This window comes from Eptesicus fuscus, chromosome 21, assembly GCF_027574615.1.
Source record: "Eptesicus fuscus isolate TK198812 chromosome 21, DD_ASM_mEF_20220401, whole genome shotgun sequence".
Taxonomy (NCBI): domain Eukaryota; kingdom Metazoa; phylum Chordata; class Mammalia; order Chiroptera; family Vespertilionidae; genus Eptesicus; species Eptesicus fuscus.
The window spans coordinates 38,164,994-38,189,877 of NC_072493.1; the positions used below are offsets into that span (position 1 = coordinate 38,164,994).

The 24,884-nt window shown below is 57.0% G+C and overlaps 2 protein-coding genes across 6 annotated transcripts in view; one reads left to right on the forward strand and one right to left on the reverse strand.

The window, feature by feature from the left end:
* Window positions 1–9,432: 9,432 nt before the first annotated feature.
* CNFN (cornifelin) lies at window positions 9,433–11,548 on the forward strand. 5 transcript variants are annotated; one of them, XM_008160216.3, is made up of 5 exons: window positions 9,433–9,487; window positions 10,095–10,202; window positions 10,647–10,757; window positions 11,116–11,252; window positions 11,344–11,548. In XM_008160216.3, the coding sequence occupies exons 2-5, from the start codon at window positions 10,166–10,168 to the stop codon at window positions 11,431–11,433; spliced, it is 375 nt and encodes a 124-aa protein (XP_008158438.1). In that variant the 5' UTR covers window positions 9,433–9,487; window positions 10,095–10,165; the 3' UTR covers window positions 11,434–11,548. The 5 variants fall into 5 exon arrangements, with proteins under 5 accessions (XP_008158438.1, XP_027993096.1, XP_027993097.1 ...); XM_028137295.2 differs by having other exon boundaries at window positions 9,434–9,487; window positions 10,079–10,202; XM_054710773.1 differs by having other exon boundaries at window positions 9,470–9,487; window positions 10,100–10,202.
* A 4,638-nt stretch (window positions 11,549–16,186) lies between these two features.
* The window catches only part of MEGF8 (multiple EGF like domains 8), a 42,175-nt gene continuing 33,477 nt past the window's right edge, over window positions 16,187–24,884 (reverse strand). The window contains exons 35-41 of the mRNA XM_008160217.3: window positions 23,004–23,211; window positions 22,686–22,845; window positions 22,172–22,364; window positions 21,530–21,700; window positions 21,308–21,438; window positions 20,769–20,901; window positions 16,187–18,122 (exon numbers count right to left, since the gene is read on the reverse strand). Coding sequence (XP_008158439.2) covers window positions 16,854–18,122; window positions 20,769–20,901; window positions 21,308–21,438; window positions 21,530–21,700; window positions 22,172–22,364; window positions 22,686–22,845; window positions 23,004–23,211 — 2,265 coding nt within the window. The 3' untranslated portion in view covers window positions 16,187–16,853. The remainder of the gene's footprint in view (window positions 18,123–20,768; window positions 20,902–21,307; window positions 21,439–21,529; window positions 21,701–22,171; window positions 22,365–22,685; window positions 22,846–23,003; window positions 23,212–24,884) is intronic.

Here is a 24,884-nt window from a genome sequence, read left to right on the forward strand (position 1 = left end):
CCTGGGTTTGGAGCAGGGGCAGTTTCAATCCACAACCTACACTCAAGGGACTCAGGGAGGATGGAGGACGGATGCAGACACAGGCTGCCACAGCCCCCATCAAGGACTCCACCTGTAGTAGTCAGGGAGGGCTTCACAGAGGAGGTGATCCTTGGCCTTAAAGGATGAAGACACGTTTGTTTGTTTGTTCGTTCGTTTGTTTGTTTGTTTTTAATACATTTTTATTGATTTCAGAGAGGAAGGGAGAGGGATAGATAGAAATATCAATGATGAGAATCATTGATCAGCTGCCTCCTGCACGCCCCCTACTGGGGACCGAGCCCACAACCCAGGCATGTGTTCTTGACCAGAATCGAACCTGGGACCCTTCAGTCCACAGGCCAGTGCTCTACCCACTGAGCCAAACCAGCTAGGGCAGTAAAGTTTGCTAAGCAGATGACACATGCAAGGTTGTCAGAGCCAGTGGACAGTGATCAAGGCCTCTGCCCGACAGAAGGTCTGGTGCGAACTGGGGCGTGGCCTGAGGGACATGCCATGGTCAGCAGGAACAAATAGCCGGAGGGCAGTGAGGGCTTTGAGCAGGGGAGGACCAGATCAGCTTGTGGCACTGAAAAGGGCCAGAATGGAGCCCTGGAGGCAAAGGAGGATGGAGCCAGGGAAGACAAGACCTGAGCAGGGGCAGAGGGCATGGAGGAGGGAGGGGGAGTAGCGGTGGTGCAGATACCAGAGCCTTAACTTGGGTTGGATGAATAGGACGTACGTGTAGAAGAGAGGTGACAGGAGAATAAGGGGACTACAGTGAAACTCGGGTCTGGCCAGAGCAGTAGGTGGACAGTTAGGCTGTCTCTACTGGGAGGAGGCTCAAGTGTGTGTGTGTGGGGGGGGGGGGGGGTTGGAGGGTGTGGAGGGCTATTTTGCACACAGAAAGATAAAAAAGGTCTTAATGAGCCAAGCCAGTGTGGCTCAGTGATTGAGCATCGACCCATGAACCAGGAGGTCATGGTTCAAATCCCAGTCAGGGCACATGCCCAGGGTTTGGGCTCCATGCCCAGTGGGGGTGGGGGGCATGCAGGAGGCAGCCAATCCGTGATTCTCTGTCATCATTGATGTTTCCATCTCCCTCTCCCTCTCTGAAATCAATAAAAATAAATAAATAAATAAATAATGGTTTTTTTTAAAAAGAGAGACGATAAGGAATAAAAGTGGGAAATGTCTTTTTTTTTAAGTCTAATGAGACTCTCCAGAGGGACATCCAGGAGGCAGCAGGAGAGCAGGCTGGCTGCTCGCTTCTGCCTGAAGCTGAGGGACTGGAACCCTTCTAGGAAGAAGGGGCAGGTGGGATGAGCAGAGAGCTGGGACAGACAGAGCCCTGAGGACCACGGCCCTCAGTGAAGGGCAGGCCGTGAAGGGAGACCCTGGAGGGCTCTAAGTAGCTGGAGAGGGAAGGAGCTGAGCAGGAAAGAAGAGGATATAGAGCAAAGGGAATGTTAGGTGGGGCGAGTGGACTGTCAGATGAGAACCCAAACGTTACCCTCAGGCCTCAGCAATGAGTGGTGGGTCCTCGATGACCTTGTGCAGAGCTGCTGCCGGGCCGTGGGAGGTGGGCAGCCAGGTGTGGAGGGTTGAGGATGGAGTAGAAGGTAAGATATTGAGCTGGTGGGTGCAAGACTTTAGCTATAAAAGGGATGAAAGCTAATTCAAGGGAGACTGATACATGGTGTGTGTGTGTGTATGTGTGTGTGTGTGTGTGTGTGTGTAGAGGTGATGGAATATGTTTTAATGCTGCCAGGGGAGGGAGTGAGGGAGAGAGGGAAGATGCAGAAACACAAAAAAGCAGTTTCCTGAAGAGATGGGGAGAGGAGGACCCTCACATCACAGAGACCCTCATTCATCCAAGTGATTTCTGATTCAGGTCCTGCGATGGGGAGGGAGCCATAGTCCAGAACTCTCCCTGCAGGTCCAGACCCACTGGCCTGAGACCAGATCCTCTTGTCCAGCTCATAGGACCCCTTGTTCATCTGCTCGGTCATCACCGCCAACCTGCTCTTCTTGCCTGTCCCTATCTCAGGGATGGCTTCATCGTCCCCCAGTCCCCCAGGCCAGAAGGCTGTTCTTGTCCTGGACATCCCCTCCACCCCATAGCCCATCAGGCCTCATCTCCTATTCTTCCTGCCTCTGGCCTAATCCAGGCTCCATCCTCTCCCACCTCAGTCCCTCCACAATCCAATTCTGGGCTACTGGCTTCCAGTCTTATTCCTCCAGGTCTGGCTCTAGCTCTGACTCAGTCCTCCCATGCTCTAAACCCTTCCATGGCATCCCAATACCTGCTCCTGGCCCCCCAAACCAAGTCCAAGCTCCTCAGCATGGCCTCTGTCCACCTCTTTATCCTCTTCAGTCTGACTGGCCTTCTGCCTGGGCACCTACAGACAGTAATGCTATATATATTGTATATTATTAACCTTTTGCACTCGGATGTCGAGTGTGACTCGACACGGTTAGCATTAGAATAAAGGAATCGAGAAAAAAGCAAGCTAGTGCAAAGGGTTAATTTCAGAGAGGAAGGGAGAGGGAGAGAGAGACATCAATGATGAGAATCATTGATCAACCGCCTCCTGCACACCCCCTCCTGGGGTTTGAGCCTGCAACCCGGGCATGTACCCTGACCCAGAATCAAACCATGACCTCCTGGCTCATAGGTCCACGCTGAACCAGTGAGCCACCGGCTGTGCCAGGCAGTGATACTCTTGCATGCCTCCCTGTCTCTGCTCACACTGAAATGCACCCCCCCCCCCTCCAGGCTGTCCTGCACCCTTGCCTGGCACCTCCTGCTCCTCGGAGATCCTGCAGTGGCCCCTCTGGAAACCTTTCCTGGCTCACCAAACCCCAAAAGACCCCTTTTCCTCTGCACGTTCCTACACATCAGTGTGCGGATCTGTTCTGCCACCTGGCCCAGGCCTCACTCACCTTGGCCACCACCACGGCCCAGCATGAAGACTGGCAGGCATGCCATAACCGGTTTGGCTCAGTGGATAGAGTGTCGGCCTGCGGACTAAAGGGTACCGGGTTCGATTCCGGTCAAGAGCGTGTGTCTTGGTTTCGGGCACATCCCCAGCGGGAGGTGTGCAGGAGGCAGCTGATCGATGTTTCTCATCAATGTTTCTAACTCTCTATCCCTCTCCCTTCCTCTCTGTAAAAAATCAATAAAATAAAATTTGAAATAAATAAATAAAAAGACTGGCAGGCACACTGTTTAAGTGATGGGTGGGTGAAAGTGTGAATGGGTGGGTGTGGAGGTTACATGAGGACATCCGTGGGAGAATCAATGAAGGTCGGAAGGACTGAACGGACCGGCGGGCAGGGCAGACAGGTGCAGACAAGAAGAATCAGATTTAGGCTGGGAGAAATGGATGGACGGAGGACTGTCTGAGACTGTGCCTCCCGAGTCAGTTTCTCTAACTAAGCAATGGGCCGTGGCCCACCTAAACTCCTCTCCAAGCCTCACCAAGCCCATTTCCCACCGGAGCTATGCCAGAATCCCAACACCGGGCCTGCGGGCAGGGCTTACCCGCCGGACCCACGGAGCCTGCTCCCTCCACCGGCTCCAGTTTCCGTGGAGCCCACGGGGGTTCCCACCCCTCCCCCCGTGCCCCGCCGCCGATTGGCAGACTGGCAGGACGCGCGGGGCCCCGCCTACTGAGGACCGCGCTGGGGTGGCCCAGGCTATTAGGAGACGGGGTGTCTAAGGGCTGGATAATAGTGAATGATGTCATGAGTAGCTTATCACAGCTGGACTCCGAGTCAGACCCGCCTCTGGCAAAACAGCACCCAGGAGGTCGCTGAGAGCGTGTTTGGCTGCAGAAGAGAGAAGCCAGTGGGGTTTCTGGCTGCACGGACCTGGCATGGCCCTGGCTCCTAAGGAAGGATGGAGACGTGAGAGCCCTGGCTCCTTGGTGCTGAGGAGGCTGGGGGCCCGAGGGAGGAGGGGATTGAGGAGGAGTAACTAGGGGCCTAGACTTCTGGGTCTGAGGGAGGAGAAGGCTGAGAGCCAGAACTCCTGGATTTGGAAGGAGGAGGGAACTGGGAACCTGAAAGGTTGGGGTCTAGGGATGGGGACTCCCTGGTCCCAAGAGTCACTGGCCTGCCCACGGATGACAGAGTTGAAGTTCAGTATTTTATGTGGCTCCTTATGGGACTGGAGCCAGGCCTTGTCCCCAGGCAAGTGAGGTGGGGCTTGACTAGAGATGATGAAGCGGCTCTGACCTCAATATGCCCTTTCCTCGTCCCTAAAAGGGAAGTCAGGGCCAGGGTGCTGTCTTCGAAAGGAACCCACAGAGTGGGAGGAGACTTGAAACTCACGTGGAGACAAAAAGAAAAGCATAGATAGCAATGAGAGATTAAGATATTGAAATTAATGATAGAGTTCTTGTATGGAGTTTACTGTGGCCCAGGTTCTGTGCTAAGCATTTTACACAATTATCTCATATCTTCCTCATAACAGATCTAAGAGATTGGATTATTATTATTATAATCCCCATTTTACAAGTGAGGAAATTGACACCCAGGGAGAGAGAATCAAGATGTAAAGAGACAGGAGAGACACAAACACAGATGGTGGTAAACAAACAGATAAATACAGACCCAGACAGAGAAGAAAAGATAAACAAGGGGGAAGGAGAGGGGCTGAGAGCCAGGACACTGCCGGGGTGTTGAGGGGACAAGACTCCTGGGTCCTGGAGGAGGAAAGACCAAGATGGGGACTCTCGGGGATTTCCTACCCTGACTCCCACATGCCATGCTGTCCAGTCCTTCCTGCTCCGGGCATTTGGCCTGGTTGGGGTCAAAAATAGTGATTACAGGGAGCAGATGTGTCATTATCCTATTAGGAGGTGATAAGAAAATGATTCATGGGGGTGCCCTGGGCCTGGGAGGAGTCTTTCCCCCAGAGCCTCTTTGATCTGGACAGATCAGACCTCAGAGAGGACTGGGGAGGGGCAGAGCCCTCTCTGTCCCTCTCCTTCGATGCATCTCCATCACCCAGAACTATTGCCAAGTCCCTCGTGGAGACCGATGAGGCACCCTGGAGCGGCAACAACTTTGCTGGTGGGTCTTCACTCTCTGGGTCTCTCTCTTTCTCCCAGACCTTGAATCAACGCCCACCAGAGGTCCTGGCTCATTGCAGGGGCTCAGCCAATGCTAATGGAGTGGATGGACAACATCCACATCGTTCTATGCATCTCTTCTTCTGGCCCCATCCTGCCATCTCTCGTGTCCCCATCATGCTTCATTTCTCAGCCGCTCTCTGGTCTCCCTCACCTCCTCCCACCTTCCCTTTCACCTGATGTTTCTCCCAAAGCCATTGGACCCGCCATCCCCAGTAGGGGGAAACTGAGGCTCACTGTGGAAGGTGCCAACCTCTCAGGGCCCAGATAAGACACATTACTAGCATCTCAGAGTCAGAAATGCAAGAGCACACAAAACACGTGCCCTTACAACACGTGCTTGAGGTAATCTTGCATTTACACTCACACAATCAGAGAATCACACACACAGCACACGCAGTCACCTCCAAACACAAACATAGGCACACAATCACAGAATCACTGCAGACAACACATCCAGAAATATCCTGTCCCACATGCAACACAGACACCCCCACTATGCAGTTACATGCCAGCCACGATAGACATCCAGCCAGTTCCTACGAGGACCGTGAACTAAGACTTGGTTTCATTGACTATTGTATCCCCAGCAGCTCGAACAGATCATCATCATCATCATCATCATCATCACCATGAACACAAAGTATTTCCTCTGTGCCAGGAACAAGTCTAGGCACTTTACATGAATTAACTCATTTAATCCTCTCAAAAACTCTATTTGTGACAACCCATTTTACAGATGGAAAATTGGAGGTCCAGGACAGGTTAGTTCTTTGCTCAACGTTTCACAACCAGTAAGGGGCCATCAGGATTTAAACTCGGGTTTTTAGTCCATTGCACAAGGCTACCACTCAATAAATAATGCCAGCCTTAACCCAGTCAGAATGACAGAACCTTGACAGCTGAGACCACACCCAAACTCAGGCGCACAGTGGGTAGTAGAATCACAGACGCCAATAGAGACACACAAATCGGAAAAACCCCATTCACACCCCAGAACACAGGGACACACACAAAGGGACACATACAGAGACAATCCCCACACTGACACACACCACATCCGTGGTCGGCAAACTGCGGCTCACGAGCCCCATGCGGCTCTTTGGCCCCTTGAGTGTGGCTCTTCCACAAAATACCACAGCCTGGGCGAGTCTATTTTGAAGAAGTGGCGTTAGAAGTTTAAGTTTAAAAAATGTGGCTCTCAAAAGAAATTTCAGCCGAAACCGGTTTGGCTCAGTGGATAGAGCGTCGGCCTGTGGACTGAAAGGTCCCAGGTTCGATTCCGGTCAAGGGCATGTACCTTGGTTGCGGGCACATCCCCAGTGGGGGGTGTGCGGGAGGCAGCTGATCGATGTTTCTCTCTCATCGATGTTTCTAACTCTCTATCCCTCTCTCTTCCTCTCTGTAAAAAATCAATAAAATATATATTTTTTAAAAAGAAATTTCAATCGTCGTCCTGTTGCTATTTGGCTCTGTTGACTAATGAGTTTGCCGACCACAGCACCACACCAAAACCTAGACACAGGGACCCACCCAGAGCTCCCTGTCCCTGGGCTGGTCCTCGAGGAAGCCGCAGGCTTAGGAAGGAAAAGAGGGGCCACCTCACTTGTCCGCTCAGCCTGACTGGTTCCACCAGGCCACGGATGGCACCACCCGCCTTATGAAACCCTTGTTGGGCAACTGGACCCAGACCTGGCCTGGCCGTCTAGATTCTGGGGAGAAGGGGCTGGGTGTCCCATTCATGGATCCTAAGGGCGGAGAGGAGAGGGATTGGGACCTGGGCTCTCGGGTCCTGAGGAGGGAGGGCTGGGGGCCAGAATCCTGGGTGTTGGGAAAAGAGGGGGCCAGGTACTTGGATTCCTCTGCCTTTGAAGGTAGGGTTCCACGTTTAGCAAATACAAATACAGGATGCACAGTTAAATTTGTAAAAGGCAAAAGAGTTATGTGACCTGAAGAGAAACCAAGAGTATATATATAGGATGACCAGTTAAATTTGAATTTCAGATTAACAACAAATGTTTTGTTAGTATAAGTATATAGCAAATATTGTGTGGGACATGCTTATACTAAAAATACTAAAAATAGCATTTGCTGTTTCTCTGAAATGCAAACTTAACTGGGCATCCTGTATTTTATCAGGCGACCCTATTTGAGGGGGAGGAGGCCAGATGCTAGAGACACTGCCTGGTCCACTCCTCAGCCCCCAGGCCTCTCCTCTTCCTGCCCCTCCCCCCACCCTGCACCTCCCCCCTAAGCAGGCCACCTCACAACTTCCCCAGTCCCTATTTCCTCATCCACATGAGTTGCTGTATCTAATTGCTGCCCCCAGGCGGTGTAAGAGTGGGGAGAGGAAACTGGAGGACAGCTCTGGCTGTCATACTGGGGAGCCCCAGGTCCTCAGAGATGACTGACCCTGAGTCACCTGCACCTCATGGTCTGACGGCTGGGGGAGGGGAGGGGCTTTGCCTCCACAGAGCAGGCCTGGAGAGGGGGAGATGCTGAGTGAGATAGGAGGCCAAGCACACAGAAGGGCAAGAGACATGGAGCTTGGAGGAGAGAGACTCAGAGGTGGGGAGACAGAGAACCAGAGAAATCTGGAAACATTGGCAGAGATGAGAAAAGAAGGAGAAGAGATTCAGAGCTGGAGACAAAGATGCAGAGATGGCCCTGGCCGGCTTGGCTCAGTGGATAGAGCGTTGGCCTGCAGGCTGAAGGGTCGCGGGTTTGATTCTGGTCAAGGGCATATGCCTGGGTTTCCGGGCTCGATCCCCAGTGGGGGGCATGCAGGAGGCAGCTGATCAGTGATTCTCATCATTGATGTTTCCATCTCTCCCTCTCCCTTCCTCTCTGAAATCAATAAATATATATATATATTTTTAAATGCAGGGACGGGGGACAGGGATCTAAGACAGAGGTAGAGAGATGCTCCACAGACGTTCGGATGCCCGGACCGAGTGCTGACCACAAGCCTGGGGAAGGACGGCAAGCCACTGTGTGGTGCCACAAGGCTTGGGACCTGCTGGGTTGAACCAGGGGTTTGGGGAAAGCTGAGATGCCCGGCGAACAGGATGCTCCACCTGCCATCACCCCATGCCCAGTGGGGTGACGACACCACCTTCTCTGCAGGTGACACCCCAATTTTCCAGTGCCTCCTACATTTTTGGGGTGACACCCGTCCTGGGAACCCCACCCGGCTCTACTGCTGCTTCCCTCATTGAGTCACCTCCAACCCCGCCAGGCTTGTTGGAGGGGAGACTCTGGTGACTCAGGTGTCCAGGCCCCCAGCTCTTTCACCCTCAGGACCCTGCCCCACTCAGGGGTGCAGCCGGCCGAACCCAAGAATCTGGACCCCAGCCCCGTCCTCCCTCAGACCCAGGAGTCCCGGCCCCCAGTCCTCTGCTCTGTTAGGACCAGGAGGCCCGGGCCACAGCCACCTCCTTGCTTCTCGGTTCCCAGCCTCCTCCCTTCCCAATTTGGAGGTGGGATGAGGCGTGTTTATTTACTTTGGTTCCAACATGAATCGCAGCCAAAACACACTGCCCCCCCCCCCCCCCCCCGCCACGTGCCCCAGGCCCTGAATGGGAGGACAATGCCCCCTCTCCCAGGGAAATGGGGACCTCACTAAGGATGATGGGAGAAGCCTCAAAGGGAGCCCTCGCCGCACTCCCTCCCGCACTGCACGCCTTTCTTCTCTCCCCCGCTCCCTTCCGCCGAGTCCAGTGGTTCCCATTGCCTCCACCTACCTGCCCCTCCACCTGCCCATCTCTCTTCTCTGAATGGGTCTCCCCTCCTTTCGTTTCTCCCCAGATCTTTGTGCCTCTCTGTCTAGGCATCTATTTCTCCATCCCTCTGTCTTCTCCCCTCCCTCCCTATATCTAAAACTCCTCTCTCTCTGACCTTGTCCTCCCTCTGTCTCTGTGTCCCCCTCCTTCGCCATCTCTCTGTCCCTCGCTCTCTTTTGGTCTCTGTCCTTTGACCCAGCGGTGCCCCTGGCGCCTTGGCTCCGCCTTCCCTTCCCAGCGCTGGGCCCACTCCCCTTTCTATCCCCACTCCCGGCTCCCCATCCCTGGACCCTCCCCCACAATTTCCTGGTCTTCTGAAGCACTGGAGGAGGGGGAGTGGGGGAGGGGCAGTTCCGGTGGGGGGTGGGGGGAGAGGTTCAGCCTGACCGACTGGGCTCCCGGGGCACCTCTGTCAGAGCCCCGCCCAGGCCCTGTGGCCCGCCCCAATATAAGCAGCTCCGGGCCTGACACTGAGCACTCAGTGCCCGTGTCACCCACACCTGTCTCCATCACCGCCATCGCCATCGCATCACCGCCCTCCTGCAGGTAGGCACCCCCCCCCCCCAGCCCTCTGCTCTGAGGTGAGGCTCTGCTCTGCTCTCCCCCACACCACTCCGCTCACACCTCTCTGCTTGCAGATCTCTCTCTCCGGACACCCCTGTCTTTCTCAGCGCAGCCTGTGCCCTCCTCAGCCTGGGTACCGCTGGGTTGAGTTTGGAAGTCCCGAGGCCTAGCACCCCCTCTACTGACCCCCTTGGCATTGGAGGTGGGACATTTCTCCTCACCTTTCTCAGCCTCAGTGTTCCATCTGGGAAAGGGGCTTGCGGAGAAGTGAGTGCTGGGCAGCATGAGCCTTACTGGTGGCATCTCTGTGGGCGCCGGGCGCTGACCTCTTCCTCCCGTATCTCTGACTCAGCCTGTCTCTGCCTCTTGGTCTCTGTCTCTCCAGCTCTACCTCTGGGAGGAGGGTCCTCTGGGGTCTGTCGGGCAGCTCTACAGAGACGGGCGAGTTTCTCGCCCCCACCCCATACACCCCTGTTCCCAGTCTCTTCTAGCCAGCAGGCTGAGGTGGCCTGTTTCTCCCCAGCACCTTCCCCTGAGAACCCAGTGCCCCTGCCCTTGCCCCCCCCCCCTCAGTATCCAGTGTCCCTAGGACAGACTCCGCTGCTGTCACCGCTGCCACTCCGCCCTCCCCAACGCCGCCGCCTCCTCAGGGCCAGCAAGATGCAGTTCGAGATGCACGACAACGTGAAAGGCAAAGGTGGGCTCCCTGGATGGACCGGCAGCCCCTCCAGTCCCTGGAACCTGGCTGCTTCCCTCCCCTGGGCACCCTGGCTTCGAAGACAGACGGCGCCTGCCTGCTTGTACCCCAGAGGCCCCTGAGATGCAGGAACCCAGCACCCCTGGCCCAGACGCGGAGAAGGCGGCGGCGCGTCTCAGCCCCGCCCACACGGGGCGCGCCCCCTTTCCCTGACGTGCAGGAGCCCCACCCCCAGCTCAACCAGACGTGCAGGAGGCAGCGGCTCGGGACAGGCTGGGGAGTCGATGCCCAGATGTGGCAGAGGGAAGGGAGCGCAGTGGTGTCCCCTCCGTGGGCGGCCTGCTGGCCGCGCCCAGACTGCCCGGCAGAGGGAGGGGCGGCAGGGGGCGGGGACCCAGGAGGGCCGCGAGGCTGCCCGCTGACCCCTGACCCCCACCTCCACAGCCATGTCCTACCCAGTGACCAGCCAGCCCCAGTGTGCCAGCACCTGCTACCAGACCCAGATCAGTGACTGGCACACCGGCCTCACGGACTGCTGCAACGACATGCCCCTCTGTGAGTGCCCCCGCCCCCCCACCCCTTCCGACAACCCCGCCTGCGCCCTACTCCCTCCGCTCCCCCCCCCCGCCTCCTTGGACCCTGAATTCCCAATCTCCAACCCTCACGCCTTCCTCGGACCCCCAAAACTTCCTGGGGTCCTGACCTCACCCCTCCAGCTTCGCCTCCTACCCTCAACCTCCCCACCACCTTCATACCCTATTTCTCAACCACTAACCCTAACCCCCCCAACTGCCCGGGGCCTTCACTTCCCCGACACTCAATTCCCTCTGGGACCTTCAACGTGGCTCCGGGGGGGGGGGCGGGGGGGCCGGGGGAACCCGGGGAGGCTCCCTGACCGCCCGCTGCCCCGCAGGTCTGTGCGGCACCTTCGCCCCCCTGTGCCTCGCCTGCCGCATCTCGGACGACTTCGGCGAGTGCTGCTGCGCGCCCTACCTGCCCGGAGGTCTGCACTCGCTGCGCACCGGCATGCGCGAGCGCTACCGCATCCAGGTGCCAGGGGGCGGCGCCAGGGGCCCAGGGGCTGGGGGCTGGTCTCCGGGACCCCGGGCAGCGCTCCTAACCGCTCTCTCCCACCCTCTAGGGCTCCATCGGGCACGACTGGGCGGCCCTCACCTTCTGTTTGCCCTGCAGCCTCTGCCAGATGGCGAGGGAACTGAAGATCCGAGAGTAAAGAAGTGCCCCCCCCCCTTCCCCTCTGGTATGCTGGCCTCCTCTGCCCCCTCCTGGGAGGGCCTGCCCCTCCGCCCTATCCTGACACCAGAAATACACCCACAATAAAAACCTGAAAACCAACTCCGCCTACATCTTTTGTCCCAGGGAAGGAATCTGGGTGGAGAAGGAGGTTTGGTGAGAAAGGTGGAGACTCGGGGAGGATGCCTAGGTGTGCAAGTTCGGGAGTCAGATCTTTGACACACACGCCTCCCTCCCACACCGGCTGTGGATGACACCAGCAAGACTCTTCCCTCTCTAGGCCAGGGTGTCCCCAAGGACAAACTGAAACCTCTCACCCCTTAGCTGCCTGTCTGAAGCTCTGCCCAGTTTGTGAAAATAAGCAAACCCAGAGGGCCATCTTGGTAGAGTCCAGGCGCTCAAGTTCAAAGAGAAGTTTTAGGAGAGCCCCCTGCTCACTTACTACCTACAGGTTCTTAGCCTACACACAACCAACTGGTCAGGGACCTTTGTTTCCAAATAGAGAACTGCGGGTCTAGGGCTTTCCGGAGCAGGAAGGAATCCAATTCGATCCCCTCTATCACAAAAGCAACTACGGATGAGAAAACATCTGGTCGCGAAATTGGACAGACCTGGGAGCCGATCTTGACTCTTGCCACGTACTGTGTCCTCAGTAAACTGATAACCTTCCTGAGCCTCCTCTGAGGGCAATCCCTAATAGGCTACTGGAGGGCAAGAGATGGAACAGGTGGAAAGACCGAGAGTGAAAATAAACGATCATTGCCCTAACCGGTTTGGCTCAGTGAATAGAGCATCGGCCTGCGGACTGAAGGGTCCCAGGTTCGATTCCGGTCAAGGGCTTGTACCTTGGTTGTGGGCACATCCCCAATGGGGGGTATGCAGGAGGCAGCTGATCAATGTTTCTGACTCTCTATCCCTCTCCCTTCCTCTCTGTGGAAAATCAATAAAACATATTTTAAAAAAAAGAAAATAAATTATCGTTGCTAGTTGTTATTATTTTATGTAGAGCACAAGGTAATTATTCTAAGGTTATATGTCATTTGTTGTAATTATTCTCTATCTGTGGACCCAACCAGAGTGACACCTTCACCTGGAATACCCAATAGGCATCTCAAATTTAACATGTCTCACACTTAACTCCGTTTCCCTCCCAAACCTGCTCCTCCACAGTCAGGGAACCAGCAAGCCCCAACCTTCCAGGTGCTCAGTCACTTTCTCTCTGGCCCAGCATCCAATCTGTAAGCAAATTCTGCCTCTTCTTTTAAAATAGATCCAGAATCTCACTTCTCCTCACTCCAGTGCCCCCACATTGTTCCAGCCACCCTCCTCTGCAGCCTGAATTAATGCAGGGCTCCCTGCCCCCCCCCCCCCCCTTTAGTCTCTTCCCCACAGAGGAGTCCTGTGAACATCTGAGTCAGATCACATCCTCCTGCGCTCAGAACCCTCTCATGTCTCCTCCCACACAGAGTGAAAGCCAGAGTCCTCGCCGGGCCAGGGACCTGATCCATCTGCCTCGTTCCCTCTGGAACCCTGTCTTCTCCTTATTCTCGCCACTCCAACCACACAGCCTCTGTTGGTTCTCTAAAATGCTAGGCATATTCCACCTGGGGCCTTTGCACTGGCTGTTCCTTCAACTTGGACTTCTTTTCCCTCAGACGTTGCTTCACTCCTTCACTTCTGCTCACATGTCATCTTCTGAGAGCGGCCTTCCCGTCCCACCTCACAGTGAGTGGCAAGTATGAGCCTTCCCCCCCACCCCCCTCCTTCACTGCCTTGTTTTCCTGGTCATCTTCCAACCCCATCACTTACTTAATGATCGGGCTCCCCACTGGGTTGTCAGCTCCAGGGCAGGGACCGTTCATTTGTGTCCCCAGCACCTTGGACAGTGTGTGGGGATAAGCGGGAGTCGGCGATTTAACAAAGGGAAGTGATTTTAGAGGTGATGGGGAGGGGCAGGGGAAACTCTGATGTCAGAATCCCGGCTGGCCTGTTAATTAGCCCTGAGGTCTTAGGGCTTCTGCGCCCCCAAGATGAGGGAACGGGCCTTCATATCCCAGCAGGGATGCTGGGAAGACGAGGAGTCATGCCAGGCACCAGGCACAGGGCCTGGAGTGCCCCCTTTTCCTGAGCGTTACCAATCCTCAGGGCATTGGTGGCCACACACAGGCTGGAATCAGGCCTCTGCCCTCCCACACCAGGGTCTTCTCACACCCAGAAGCCTCGGGCATTCAGGAGTGCGGCCACCAGGGAGCAGTGGCAGCTGAGGGGCTGACACGGAGGGGGGAGGGCATTTGCACAGACATCTGCAGGGCAGTGACAAGGGTTGGAGAAACGGTGGTTCCAAGCACCGTGCAAATGCTCCCTTTAGGAAGGCAGTCCCAGGTGACAGCTAGGAAGAGGCCTTGCCGAAGGGTTCAAGCAGACCCAGATCTTAAACCTTGGCTCCCACCCGGTCATGCAGTGACCTCTCCACTGACCCTGAGGCTGGGGCGGCAGCAGCAGGTGGCAGGCCCAGTTCCTGGTGAGGGCACATCCCCAGGTTGTGGGTTCGATCCCTGTTCAGGACACACACGGGAGGCAATCAATCTATGTTTCTCTCTCTCTCCCCCTTCCTCTCTCTGGAATTAATAACAAAATACAGAAGAGCCTGGTGGTCAGCCACCTGGATTTGAGTCAGAAGGTCTGGGTTCCGATGACAGCTGTCACTCAACAGCTACACAAAATGTTTTCTCATCTGCAGGGAGGGGATACATGGCACCTACCTCATACAGCTGTTGGAAAGCTCAAATGAAACCGCAGCAGTTAACAAGCCAAACTGTCTAGCCTGGGGACTCAGTAAACACAAGTTCACAGTCACATCTTGGAGGTGAGGTACTACCATCCGCTCATAAAGGCAGAGAAATCCCTGACAATCACATAAACTGCCCAGAAAGTCTGAAAATACTGATATTCACGGGCCACACTGGGGATATGAACATTAAGTAAACAATGGGGTTGGAAGATGACCAGGAAAACAAGGCAATGAAGGAGGGGTAAGGGAGGCTCATACTTGCTACTTAATGTAAGTTGGGAAGGCCTCTCTCATATTCACGGGCCACACTGGGAACCCGTAACGCTCCTAGGCCCCAAACATCAGCATGTCCGTGGCTGATGTAGATGCAGCAGCCTGCGTGGGGCCTCTAAGCGGAGTTGCCCAGAAAGGTACATACTTTTAACACCCGCAGCGAGGCTGCTGTGATGGAGGCCACCGAGGGGCCAGAGGTCCCGGCTCCCACCTCCCCTAGCCCCAGCGCTCTTGCTTGCCACGGGACTGGCAGATAAAGCTCCCAGGATGCTTTAGGTTTGGGCTGAGTCTACTTGGATTAGAGAAAGCTTGTCATGCTAGGGCCTCATTTCAGTCTCCACGCCTGAACTCTCCTACGTCAGGGGCGAGAATTACACCTGGTCCTGGGACAAAGGCGTTGGTTTTCCCTCCTAAAACAGAGGTCTCCCTGCGACAGAGACCTGGGGAAGAGTCCGAGGCCTCACTGCCCTCATGTCCCCTTGGCTTGTCCCTTCTGGGAGCTAGAGCTTCTATGGTGGCACCACCCCGACTCCTGCCCAGGAGGGCCACGGAGGAGCCGGGCCATGGGGCTTAGAGGAGGCAGCAAGGGTCCGGGTCGGAGAGTCCAGGCTGTCTCCTGCATGCACAGAGCGTGGACACCGACCGGTCTTCCCACACTCTTTATTTGTTGACCCGATCATTCCCCATTCTCTCAGCCGGCCCCTGGCAGAGGGGAAGATGCAGGGCCCAGCTCTCCAAGGTCCAAAACAGCAGCTGACGGATGAAGTCTTGGGAAAGGAGTCTCAGCTTCAAGGTGGCTAGGATTGGAGGTGGGTGTCTTCAATGGTAGAGGCGCTCAGAAGTCCAAGGTGATGGCTGAGGCAGGTACAGCCCCTGGGAGAACCCAAAAGTCTTCAAGGCAGCACTGTCTGGTCTTACCTCCAGCCTTGGTGTCCACCCCAACCCCCTCACCCCCATGCCTGGGGCATCTCAGGCAGTGGCTTGGTCTCCCAGCACTCCCTCTGAGCCTGTGACCCCAGTCCTGGGGTCAGGCAGCACCTCCAGAGCTCTGTCCCTCCAGCCAAGGGGTGGCAGCAGCAGCTTCCTGCCCCTGGGCTGCCTCACTGTCCCGCCTCTGACTCTGCTCAGCCTTGTCCTCCACCAGCCCAGCCATCCCTGCATTCAATTCCTTCTGCTGAGACACTGAGTGGCTTCTGCTCCCCTGTTTGGACCTGACTTGCGATGTCTAAAGGGCATCTTAGGCCCCAAACTAGGCTCCTGCTCTGCCCCCACAAGCCCCAGTCTGCCCATGTTAATAAACAACCCAGCCCTGCCTGGTGTGGCTCAGTGGTTAGAGCGTTGGCCTGTGCACCAAAGTGTCTTGGGTTCAATTCCCGGTCAAGGGCATGTACCTGGGTTGCATGTTTCCTCCCCGCCCCTGGTTGGGGGGTGCAGGAGGCAACCAGTCATTGTGTTTCTCTCTCCCCCTCCCTTCCACTCTCTCTGAAAAGCAATGGAAAAAATATCCTCAGGTGAGGATTAACAAAAATAATAATAATAAACAACCCCATCATCCATGGGCCACGAAGTTAGGGTCCTTCTGGCTCCCTCCCTCCCTCCCTCACGCTGACACTCACACTACCCATACACCCTTCTACCCACATCCTGCTCTGTCCCTGACTCCCCCTCCCACGGCCACCACCCTGATTTGGCCCATCACCCTCTCTTGTCCCCCTGCTGTCTCTCTCAGCCCTTCCAATCCATTCTCCCTGCCACAGATGAGCGACCTCTTAAATAGGTACATCGGATCCTGTCATCCCCCTCATAAAACTGTCCAACAGCTTCCGATTGCCCTGAGAACAAAACCCCAAACCCTATCTGGGGCCCACAGGCCCTGGGAGATCCAGCCCCAGGGGCCTAACCCCGGCCCTATCTCCTCTTCACACTCAGTTGGGGTCACACTGGCCAGCTTTATGCTCTTTCCATTAAAACAGCTGGTTTGCACATCAGGAACCTGTTCCCTCTGCCTGGAACACGCTCCCCCAGCCTTTCCTTCTGTTTCTATCTAGCTTCTCGGATGCCCAGTTGACTTTCCACATCAGTCCCAGGAGACTGGGGACACTGCTCTGTCTCGGTTCCTCTCTGCCCGGTCCAGTGCCTTCAACAGTGCCTGGCACACAGTAGGAACTCAATAAATAATTGTTGAATGCACAACAAAGGAGGCCTTGCGTGGGGACCCCCAGGGGAAGGAAACCAGAGTCCTCTGAGGACAGTGTCCAGGGGCCCCCGTGTGGAGGGGCCCCAAGCCCAGGGCCCCATCAGGGCACTTGGCTGCTGTGGCTGCGGGACCCGGCCTGTCAGAGGGACATGCTGGTGAGATTGTCCTGGCTCAACAGTCCCTTCCGACCGACACCAGCGCCGTGGCCACTGCCCCCAGCACCCCCGCCGCCCCCGCAGTATTCGTGCAGCCTGTGCCTCAGTGTGACCAGGGCCGAGCCCAGGCAGGCACCGTTGGGCGCGTGGGGCCCGCCCGGCAGCTGGAGCAGCAGCGTGGCCACACCTGCCATGCCATCTTCCGTGGGCTCCAGGGTGATGGGCCCGGCTCGCAGGCCGGCAGTGGTGGTGGGGATGGCTGGGGGGCAGCAGCCCCCTCCCACGGGTCCCCAGGGCCCGCCAGCCCCCGTCAGCAGCAGGGGTGCCAAGAAGGGCTCAGAGCGGCGGAAGGTGGGTGGCGGGAGTCCGGCCGGCTTCCAGGCAGGAATGGGGGCAGCTGGGTCGGGCGGGAAGCAGACGGTGACCTTGGCAAAGGGGCGGCTGGCCATCTTGGTCATCTCTTGCAGGTGCCGGCGCTGCTCCTGCCGCTGGTCCAGGGCCTGCTTGGCCTTCCAGAGGAGCACACAGAGGGAGAGGAAGAGGAAGAAGCAGGAGAAGAAGACGGAGAAGAAGACAAACAGGTCAATGTGGGCCTGGTCCTGCCGGAAGAAGAGCAGGCCCTGCGAGTCCGCCGAGCCGTTGGCGCCCGGCCCGCTGGGGTCTCCCACGCCCAGCAGGAGCAGGTAGAAGCGGCTGGACTTGAGGGCGTGGTGCTCGTGGGGGTAGGTGATGACCAGTCTGTCCCGCACGCTGTGAACCACCAGCACGGCTGACGGCTCCGTCACGGTCACATAGGTGATCAGGCCCCGTGGCCACACCTCCCGCACCCGTGGCTCCATTGGGGTGCCCGACCCACTCCCGGCCCCTGGTGCCCCCAGATCCCCAGCCCCACGGGGCCCGCCTTCCGCAGGGGGTGGGGGCGGCGGTGGGGGTGGGGGCGGCTGGATATGCACTGTGTGGACACCCGTGTCGGGGGCCACGCGGACCACAAAGGTGTCGTAGGAGGTGGAGACGTAGAGGTCCACGGCCCCGAAGGTCACATCCAGCGTCAGGCGGATGTCCACGTTGGTGAACTTGGGCTGCACACCGAAGAGGACCGTGCGGCCCGGGCCCAGGGCCCGGCGCTTGGGCTCGTGAAAGCAGTTGGTCTGGGACGTGGGGTCCAGGCAGCACTCCTGCTCCACAGAGATGAGGCGGTAGCACTGCTGGCCGCCCAGCGGGCTCCCGTGGAAGGACTCCCGGCACTTGGCGCACTGTGGGTGGGTGGAGGCAGCCATCAGGGCTCAGCTCAGTGCCCAGCACTCCTCCAAGCAAACTGGCATTCTGTTCCTATTGGTAGGTAGCAAGGCCCAGTCCCCCCAGTGGCCCAGCTACTTTCTGTGGTCCCCCTGGACCCCCCTGGCACAGAGTGGGTTCCTCTCTGTGGTCCCCCTGAACCCCCTGCCAGGACCCTAAACTCCAGCACTGCTATCCCTGGTGTCACCCGGTGACCACAGCGTCCTGATGCTGAGGCCTCTGGAACTCTGAGGCACAGGATGAGGAACTGTTGAATCCTGGCTCCACCTCCTCACTAGCTGTGCGGCCTTGAACTAGTGACAGAACCTCACTAAACTTGAGGCTCTTCCTCTGTACGTAGGTAGTAAACATGGCTGGCTCCCAGGACTGCTGAAATCAGTACAGGGTGGGCCCGTCTCGCTGTTCCTGGACTGTGTTGATAGGTCCTACCTCAGGGCCTTTGCGCTGGCTGATCCTCTACCTGGGTCACTCTCCACCTGCCTTGCCTTTTCCCTCATGTCTGTGTGTCTGGCATCCCGACTCCCATCAGGTTTTTACTCAAGTGTCACCGTCTCACGAGGCCTTCCTTGGCCTCAATATCTGCCATTTTCGCTTCCCAACACTTCTCGCTCCCCGTGCTGTTTAATTCCCTCCTTACTGCTCATCACTCCACACCGGGCATCTGTCTGACCTGTTCAGGCGTTTCTGGCTGGACTCCCCGTGAGAATGTCAATTCCTTGAGAACAGATCACTGTGCCCGTTTCCGTTCCCTACTGTGCCCCAGGGCCTTGCAGTGCCTGCCATCTAGTAGGTGCTCAGTCAACGTGTGAATGAGTGGATGGATCACAGCCATTTTGTCCCGTGGAAACCACTCAGGCTCTAGGATCAGCCCAGGATCAGCCCGGGCTCCACACCCAACTGGCTGGCTGACCTGCAGCAGGACATGGCACGTCTCTGAGCCTCGTTTTCCGCTTATACCTACCCCCCCCCCCCGCCACCAAGGCCCCGCCCCCCCCTGAAGAGCCTTCCGCTTCTGTGCGGTCTCCACTGTCTCCACAGCACAGCACCCCTCGGTGACGGGCACTCCCCACGTCCATCCTCCCTACGGCTGTCGTTACTAGAAACTAAAGAACCGCTGCTTCATAGCTGCCCAGCTGCCCACAGAGCTGCTGGAGGAGGAGGGCTGAATTAATCCCTGCGACTTCTTTTTGTGTGTTTTTAAGGCCAGGATTACGTATCAAGAAAGCAAACATTCTGGTCCAGGATGGAAATGTCAAGCGTCAGTAAGGCCTGTGAAGTTCAGTTAGGTTTTTTTTTTTTTTTTTTGAAGATTTGTTTTTTTTTAAATCCTCACCTGAAGACATTTTTCCATTGATTTTTAGGGAGAGTGGAAGAGAGAGGGAAAGACAGAGAGAAACATCGATGTGAGAGAAATACATCAATTGGTTGCCTCCTGCACGTGCCCTGACCAGGGCCCAGGCCAGGGAGGAGCCTGCAACCAAGGCACATGCCCTTGACAGGAACTGAACCCGGGGCCCTTTGGTGCACAGGCTGACACTCTATCCAGTGAGCCAAACCAGCCAGGGCTCAGTCGGCATTTTGGGTGGAGTTGCATCTTTGTAGATATGATGTTTCTGTAGATGGGTGGCAGTGACTGAGGCAAACAGGGATTTTTTTCTCCCCTCTAAACTAGAGAGAGAACCCTAGCCAGTTTGGCTCAGTGGATAGAGCGTCGGCCTGCGGACTCAAGGGTCCCGGGTTCGATTCCGGTCAAGGGCATGTACCTTGGTTGTGGGCACATCCCCAGTGGGGGGTGTGCAGGAGGCAGCTGAATCGACGTTTCTCTCTCATCGATGTTTCTAACTCTCTATCCCTCTTCCTTCCTCTCTGTAAAAAAATCAATAAAATATATATTTTTAAAAAATAAATAAACTAGAGAGAGAAGTCAGTGGGGGTTGGAGGGAGCTGTACTCCAAGGAGGGAACATGGGATATCCATTCTGTGGGAGCGAGCTTGCAACAGGGCAGCCAACCTGGCGGCTAATGCAGGGAGCCCCCCTGACCAAAGAAAGGAAATGGACTCAAGGAATTTGAATATGGGTATCAGTAACGATATGAAGATCCCCTATCAGCTCAAGGTCATTATGTAGGAGCTGCCACTTGGAGGAAAACCTGCCTGAGAATGAAGCCAACACAGAAGAAAACAGAGTCCATATGCAGGGAAAGAGATACTCCTGATGGCCTTGTATGAGCACCTGGATCCAACCATTCCTGAAGGCAGACTCCAGACCTCAGTTTTGAGAGCCAATGCTATTTTTTTTTTGCTTAAGCTACTACAAGATGGGTTTTCTGGCATTTGCAACATTTAAGTCATGACTATCTACAGTGGAGTCTGTCTCCTCACCAGCCCAAGTGATCTCCCTCCCCCCGCCTGCCCTCCATAAGAGGCTCATTTCTGGATTGTCCAGCATGACTGCCCGGGGCCTGAAACTGACTGGGGCTCAGAAACAGTCTGTCATGCTGACCTTGACCCCATGACCACAGAGTTGAAAACCACAATGTCGGTCCTGCCCGGGCCAGGCTGCCTCCTCCGAGCCCTGATCCCCTGGGGCTGCGGGGCCGCACCTGGTACTTGTAGCAGTCTCGGCGGTCACTGGGGGAGCTCCCCTGGCAGGTGCCCGTTTCTGTGTTGTTCTGACACGGGCAGCCTGTCCCGTCCTGCTCGTTACAGGTATCCGCATGGCCATTACACTGGCATCTGAGGGGGGAGGAAGACTGGGGTCAGTGCTACATGACCTGCAGGGGCCCTGCTGGACGCCGCCTGTGTGAGCTCTAAAGCAGGCCAGAGGAGAAAACAGGCTCCCAGAGGCCCAGCCCTTCACCAAGACCAGAGCTGGTGAGTGCAGAGTGAGGCCCAGAACCCAGCTTGCACGGACCACTCAGAAGGAAGGGGTGGGCCGGGGAAGGTAAGCAGCCCTCTTTGCCCACTCGTCTCCATCAGCGCTGCCTCTGAGGCTGGGGGTCTCCCATCCGAGTCCAGCTCCTCCCTCACACCTGGCCTGGGGGCTCCCGGGGATTTCATCTTCTCCTGAGGACTGGGGCGGGGCCTGCCCCCCAGAGCTGGGCCCAGTGACCAGGGCAAAGGCCCCCGGCCTGCCACGTACTTGGTGCACTTCCCATCCAGGAGGAAGTAGCCGTGGAGGCAGCTCTCACACTTGTCCCCGTAGCTGTTATTCTGGCAGTTTACACACACAGCCTCGTCTTCGCTGGGGCCCTCCGGCACCCAGTTTTCAATCTGGCCCAGGAAAGACAGTATAATCACGAAAAGGCATGGACCAGCCCCCCGCCCCCTCAGACCCAGGAGTTCGCCATCCCAGGCCTTTCACCTCCTCGGGATCCAGGGAGTACTTCTCCGGCTCCCTCCGAGCCATTTCAAGCTCCTTCCTGGAGACACAGACGTGGCTGTTGCCACGACAGAAGGTGTGGCAGGGCCGGCAGGTCCCGCCCCCCACGGCAGAACCCACGAACAGCGGGAGGCACTGCTCACAGTGGCTGCCCTGGAAACCAGGGACAATGTGGTCAGCAGGGTTGGAGAGTCGTGGGGGGCATGGCAGTGGGGAGGCCCTAGGTTCTGAGATTCCCACCAAGGGGCAGCAGGCTCGGCACTTGGCGTGGGCAATCCCGGCCTGTCTGGGTTTCACCCTGCCGCCTTCACTCACACAGCTCTCGTGGCAGGGGGTCCAGTCCTTACAACCCAAGGTGCCGAGCTCAGAAAGCCCCTTCCCTAAATTATTCCAAACCCTCCTCCACGGAACCACCCTCCCTGGCCCAGCACCAACTCTGTCCGCTATTCCAGGGCAGCCCCTCTGTGAATCCAACCCGGGCGGTGTCCCCAAAGCCTTCCCACACCTCTCTGGGACAGGGTCACGCCATCCCAACCCCGTTTGAGGCTCAAGATGCGGGAACATGGGCTGAGGGCCAGGAAGGCGGGCGGGGCGGGGGTCAGGGTCCGAGGCCGGGGCACCCACCTTGGTGTGGTTGCGGCAGAGCAGGCAGTGGTCGCGGGCCCCCACGCCGGCGCACTCGCTGTGGCGGTTGCAGCGACACTCCGTGGAGCAGTTGCGTCCGACAAAGCCAAAGTGGCAGCGGCAGTGGTCAGGCTCCACGCACGAGCCATTCACGCAGCCCTGGGCGCACACTGGGCGGCACAGCCCCGTGACGCTGCAGGAGCAGGGAGGGGTGAGGGCAGGGCAGCAGCCAAGCCCACCCTCACCATGCCCACCCCTGCTGTTCCATCTCTCCCCTCTGCAGGAGCCTGCCCACAGCCCCTCTTCCTGGGGTACCCCATCAAATTCATAACCTTGCCCTCCACGATCTAGACCCCCTGGATCAATCCTACCACCATCACGCCTTGGACGGCTTGCTTTCACCCTGCTGTGGTCCATGCTCCATCCCTTACTGCTCCTGACACCCTCCTCCTCCAGTCTGTCCCCACCCTCTCCCCTGGGCCCCAGCCCAGGCCCCAGTCCGCTGCAGCCTCACTTGTCCATGAGGTAGCCTGTCTTGCAGCTGCACTCATAACCGTGGGGCTGGTCATGGCAGTTCTGGGTCTCATTGCAGTCATGGTGCCCGTTTGCACACTCGTCCTCCGGGGGGCAGGACAGGAAGGCCCAGGAGGCCCCAGGACGCCCACACGTCAGCCCTAGCACAAGACACAGGGCGTCACTGGGGCCTCCGTATCTCCCACCAGCCACCCAGGCCCTTGCTCCTACTTCCCCTGAGCCCCACCTCTGAGACAGCCCCCAGCACCCCTCCATGCTCCGTGCCAGCCCCTCTCACCCCACCCCGAGCCCCTCTCACCATCACGGGGGCCGCTGAGTCCACCCTCCAGGCAGCGGCCACCCCCATCCTGGCCCCCCCAGGCACACCAGCCACAGTGGGGGCGCCGCAAGCACAGGGCGCACTGGGTTGCCTGAGCACAGCCCAGGGAGCAGCTCTCGGGCCCTCGGAGCAGCCGCCCACAGCCTCCGGCCATACATCGCAGGGGCAGGTACGAGGGGCTCAGACACTGTCCAGAGGAGGAGAAATGCAGATCCACTGGGTCAGATAAACACCTCCTGGGTATCTTCCCAGCTACACCCTCTGCTCGGAGAGCTCACCCTCCCCGGCCACCCTGGGTGGACCAAAGTGGACACCACCTGGGTCATCATGACTTTCTTCCTCTCAAGCATCCGTTACTGAGTCAGACTGGGGACTTCCTGGAAACTGGAAGATTATGTAACCCGGGGCTGCAGGGCCGTTTGAATGAGCAAATGACCGCAATGAAGAGGAGAGGAAGCAGGGAAGAAAGTGAAGATGAGTACCACACCCCCAAACACCGATGGAGCGGCGGCTTTCCGGCTCCGGCTCCCGTCCCCGGGGCACCTGGCTGCACTCCCCACCAGGCTTCTGTGTTGGTGTAGTGAGTCCTCTCTACCCCCTGGGCTCAGGGCTCAGCTGCTTCTTACAACCATCCCAGGTGGAGACAGAAACTAGTGTCAGGAGGACCTGGCTGCGGGGCAGCGGCTCCATCCTAGCCTGGGAAGCTGAGAAGTCCACCGTCAGCGGCTGAGCAGCAGCTCACATGCCATCACTTAGCACATCCTGAGACCCAGACACGGTGCGTAATGAGGGTCAGGCCCCTGGGAACGGACCTCCGTGTATAAGACCATTTCATTTACTGCTTGGGCCTTAAGTAAAGTAGAAGAGGAAAGAGAGTCGTCTGGGCTGGTGGGCTGGCAGCACTGAGGAAAACCAAAGCCAGCATGCAATCCTGAAACAGAAAACCCCGACTGCTGTGGCGGAGCTTTGAGCCCATTGAGGGTTATGGCCAGCGATGAGCTGAGGGTTATGGCCAGCGATGAGCTGAGGGTTATGGCCAGCGATGAGCTGAGGGTTATGGCCAGCGATGAGCTGAGGGTTATGGCCAGCGATGAGCTGAGCCTTGCTCAACTGCCAAATTCTCTACCAGGCTAGGCCTCTGATCTAAATTTAGTGCACCCTTCGGCAGACAGCGGAACAATCTGCAAGTTGGTGGAGAGAAGCCTGAGGCTCCAGTCTGCACAGCGCCTTCTGCTATGACCTCCCTAATGGCCAAATGTGATGCTGCCCAACACCATAGCTGCATTGCCTGTAACAGCATAACTGCATTGCCTGTAACACCATGACTGCATTGCCTGTAACACCATGACTGCATTGCCTGTAACACCATGACTGCATTGCCTGTAACACCATGACTGCATTGCCTGTAACACCATGACTGCATTGCCTGTAACACCATAGCTGCATTGCCTGTAACACCATGACTGCATTGCCTGTAACACCATAGCTGCATTGCCTGTAACACCATGACTGCATTGCCTGTAACACCATAACTGCATTGCCTGTAACACCATAGCTGCATTGCCTGTAACACCATAGCTGCATTGCCTGTAACACCATGACTGCATTGCCTGTAACACCATAACTGCATTGCCTGTAACACCATGACTGCATTGCCTGTAACACCATAGCTGCATTGCCTGTAACAGCATAACTGCATTGAGTGTAACACCATGACTGCATTGCCTGTAACACCATAGCTGCATTGCCTGTAACACCATAGCTGCATTGCCTGTAACACCATAACTGCATTGCCTGTAACACCATAACTGCACTGCCTGTAACACCATGACTGCACTGCCTGTAACACCATAGCTGCAT

Coding starts and splice junctions, on each gene's coding strand:
- CNFN (XM_008160216.3), top strand. CDS start 10,166: ATGCAGTTCGAGATGCACGACAACGTGAAAGGCAAAG. Junction 10,758..11,115: donor CTGCAACGACATGCCCCTCT/GTGAGTGCCCCC, acceptor GCTGCCCCGCAG/GTCTGTGCGGCACCTTCGCC. Junction 11,253..11,343: donor GCGAGCGCTACCGCATCCAG/GTGCCAGGGGGC, acceptor CCCACCCTCTAG/GGCTCCATCGGGCACGACTG.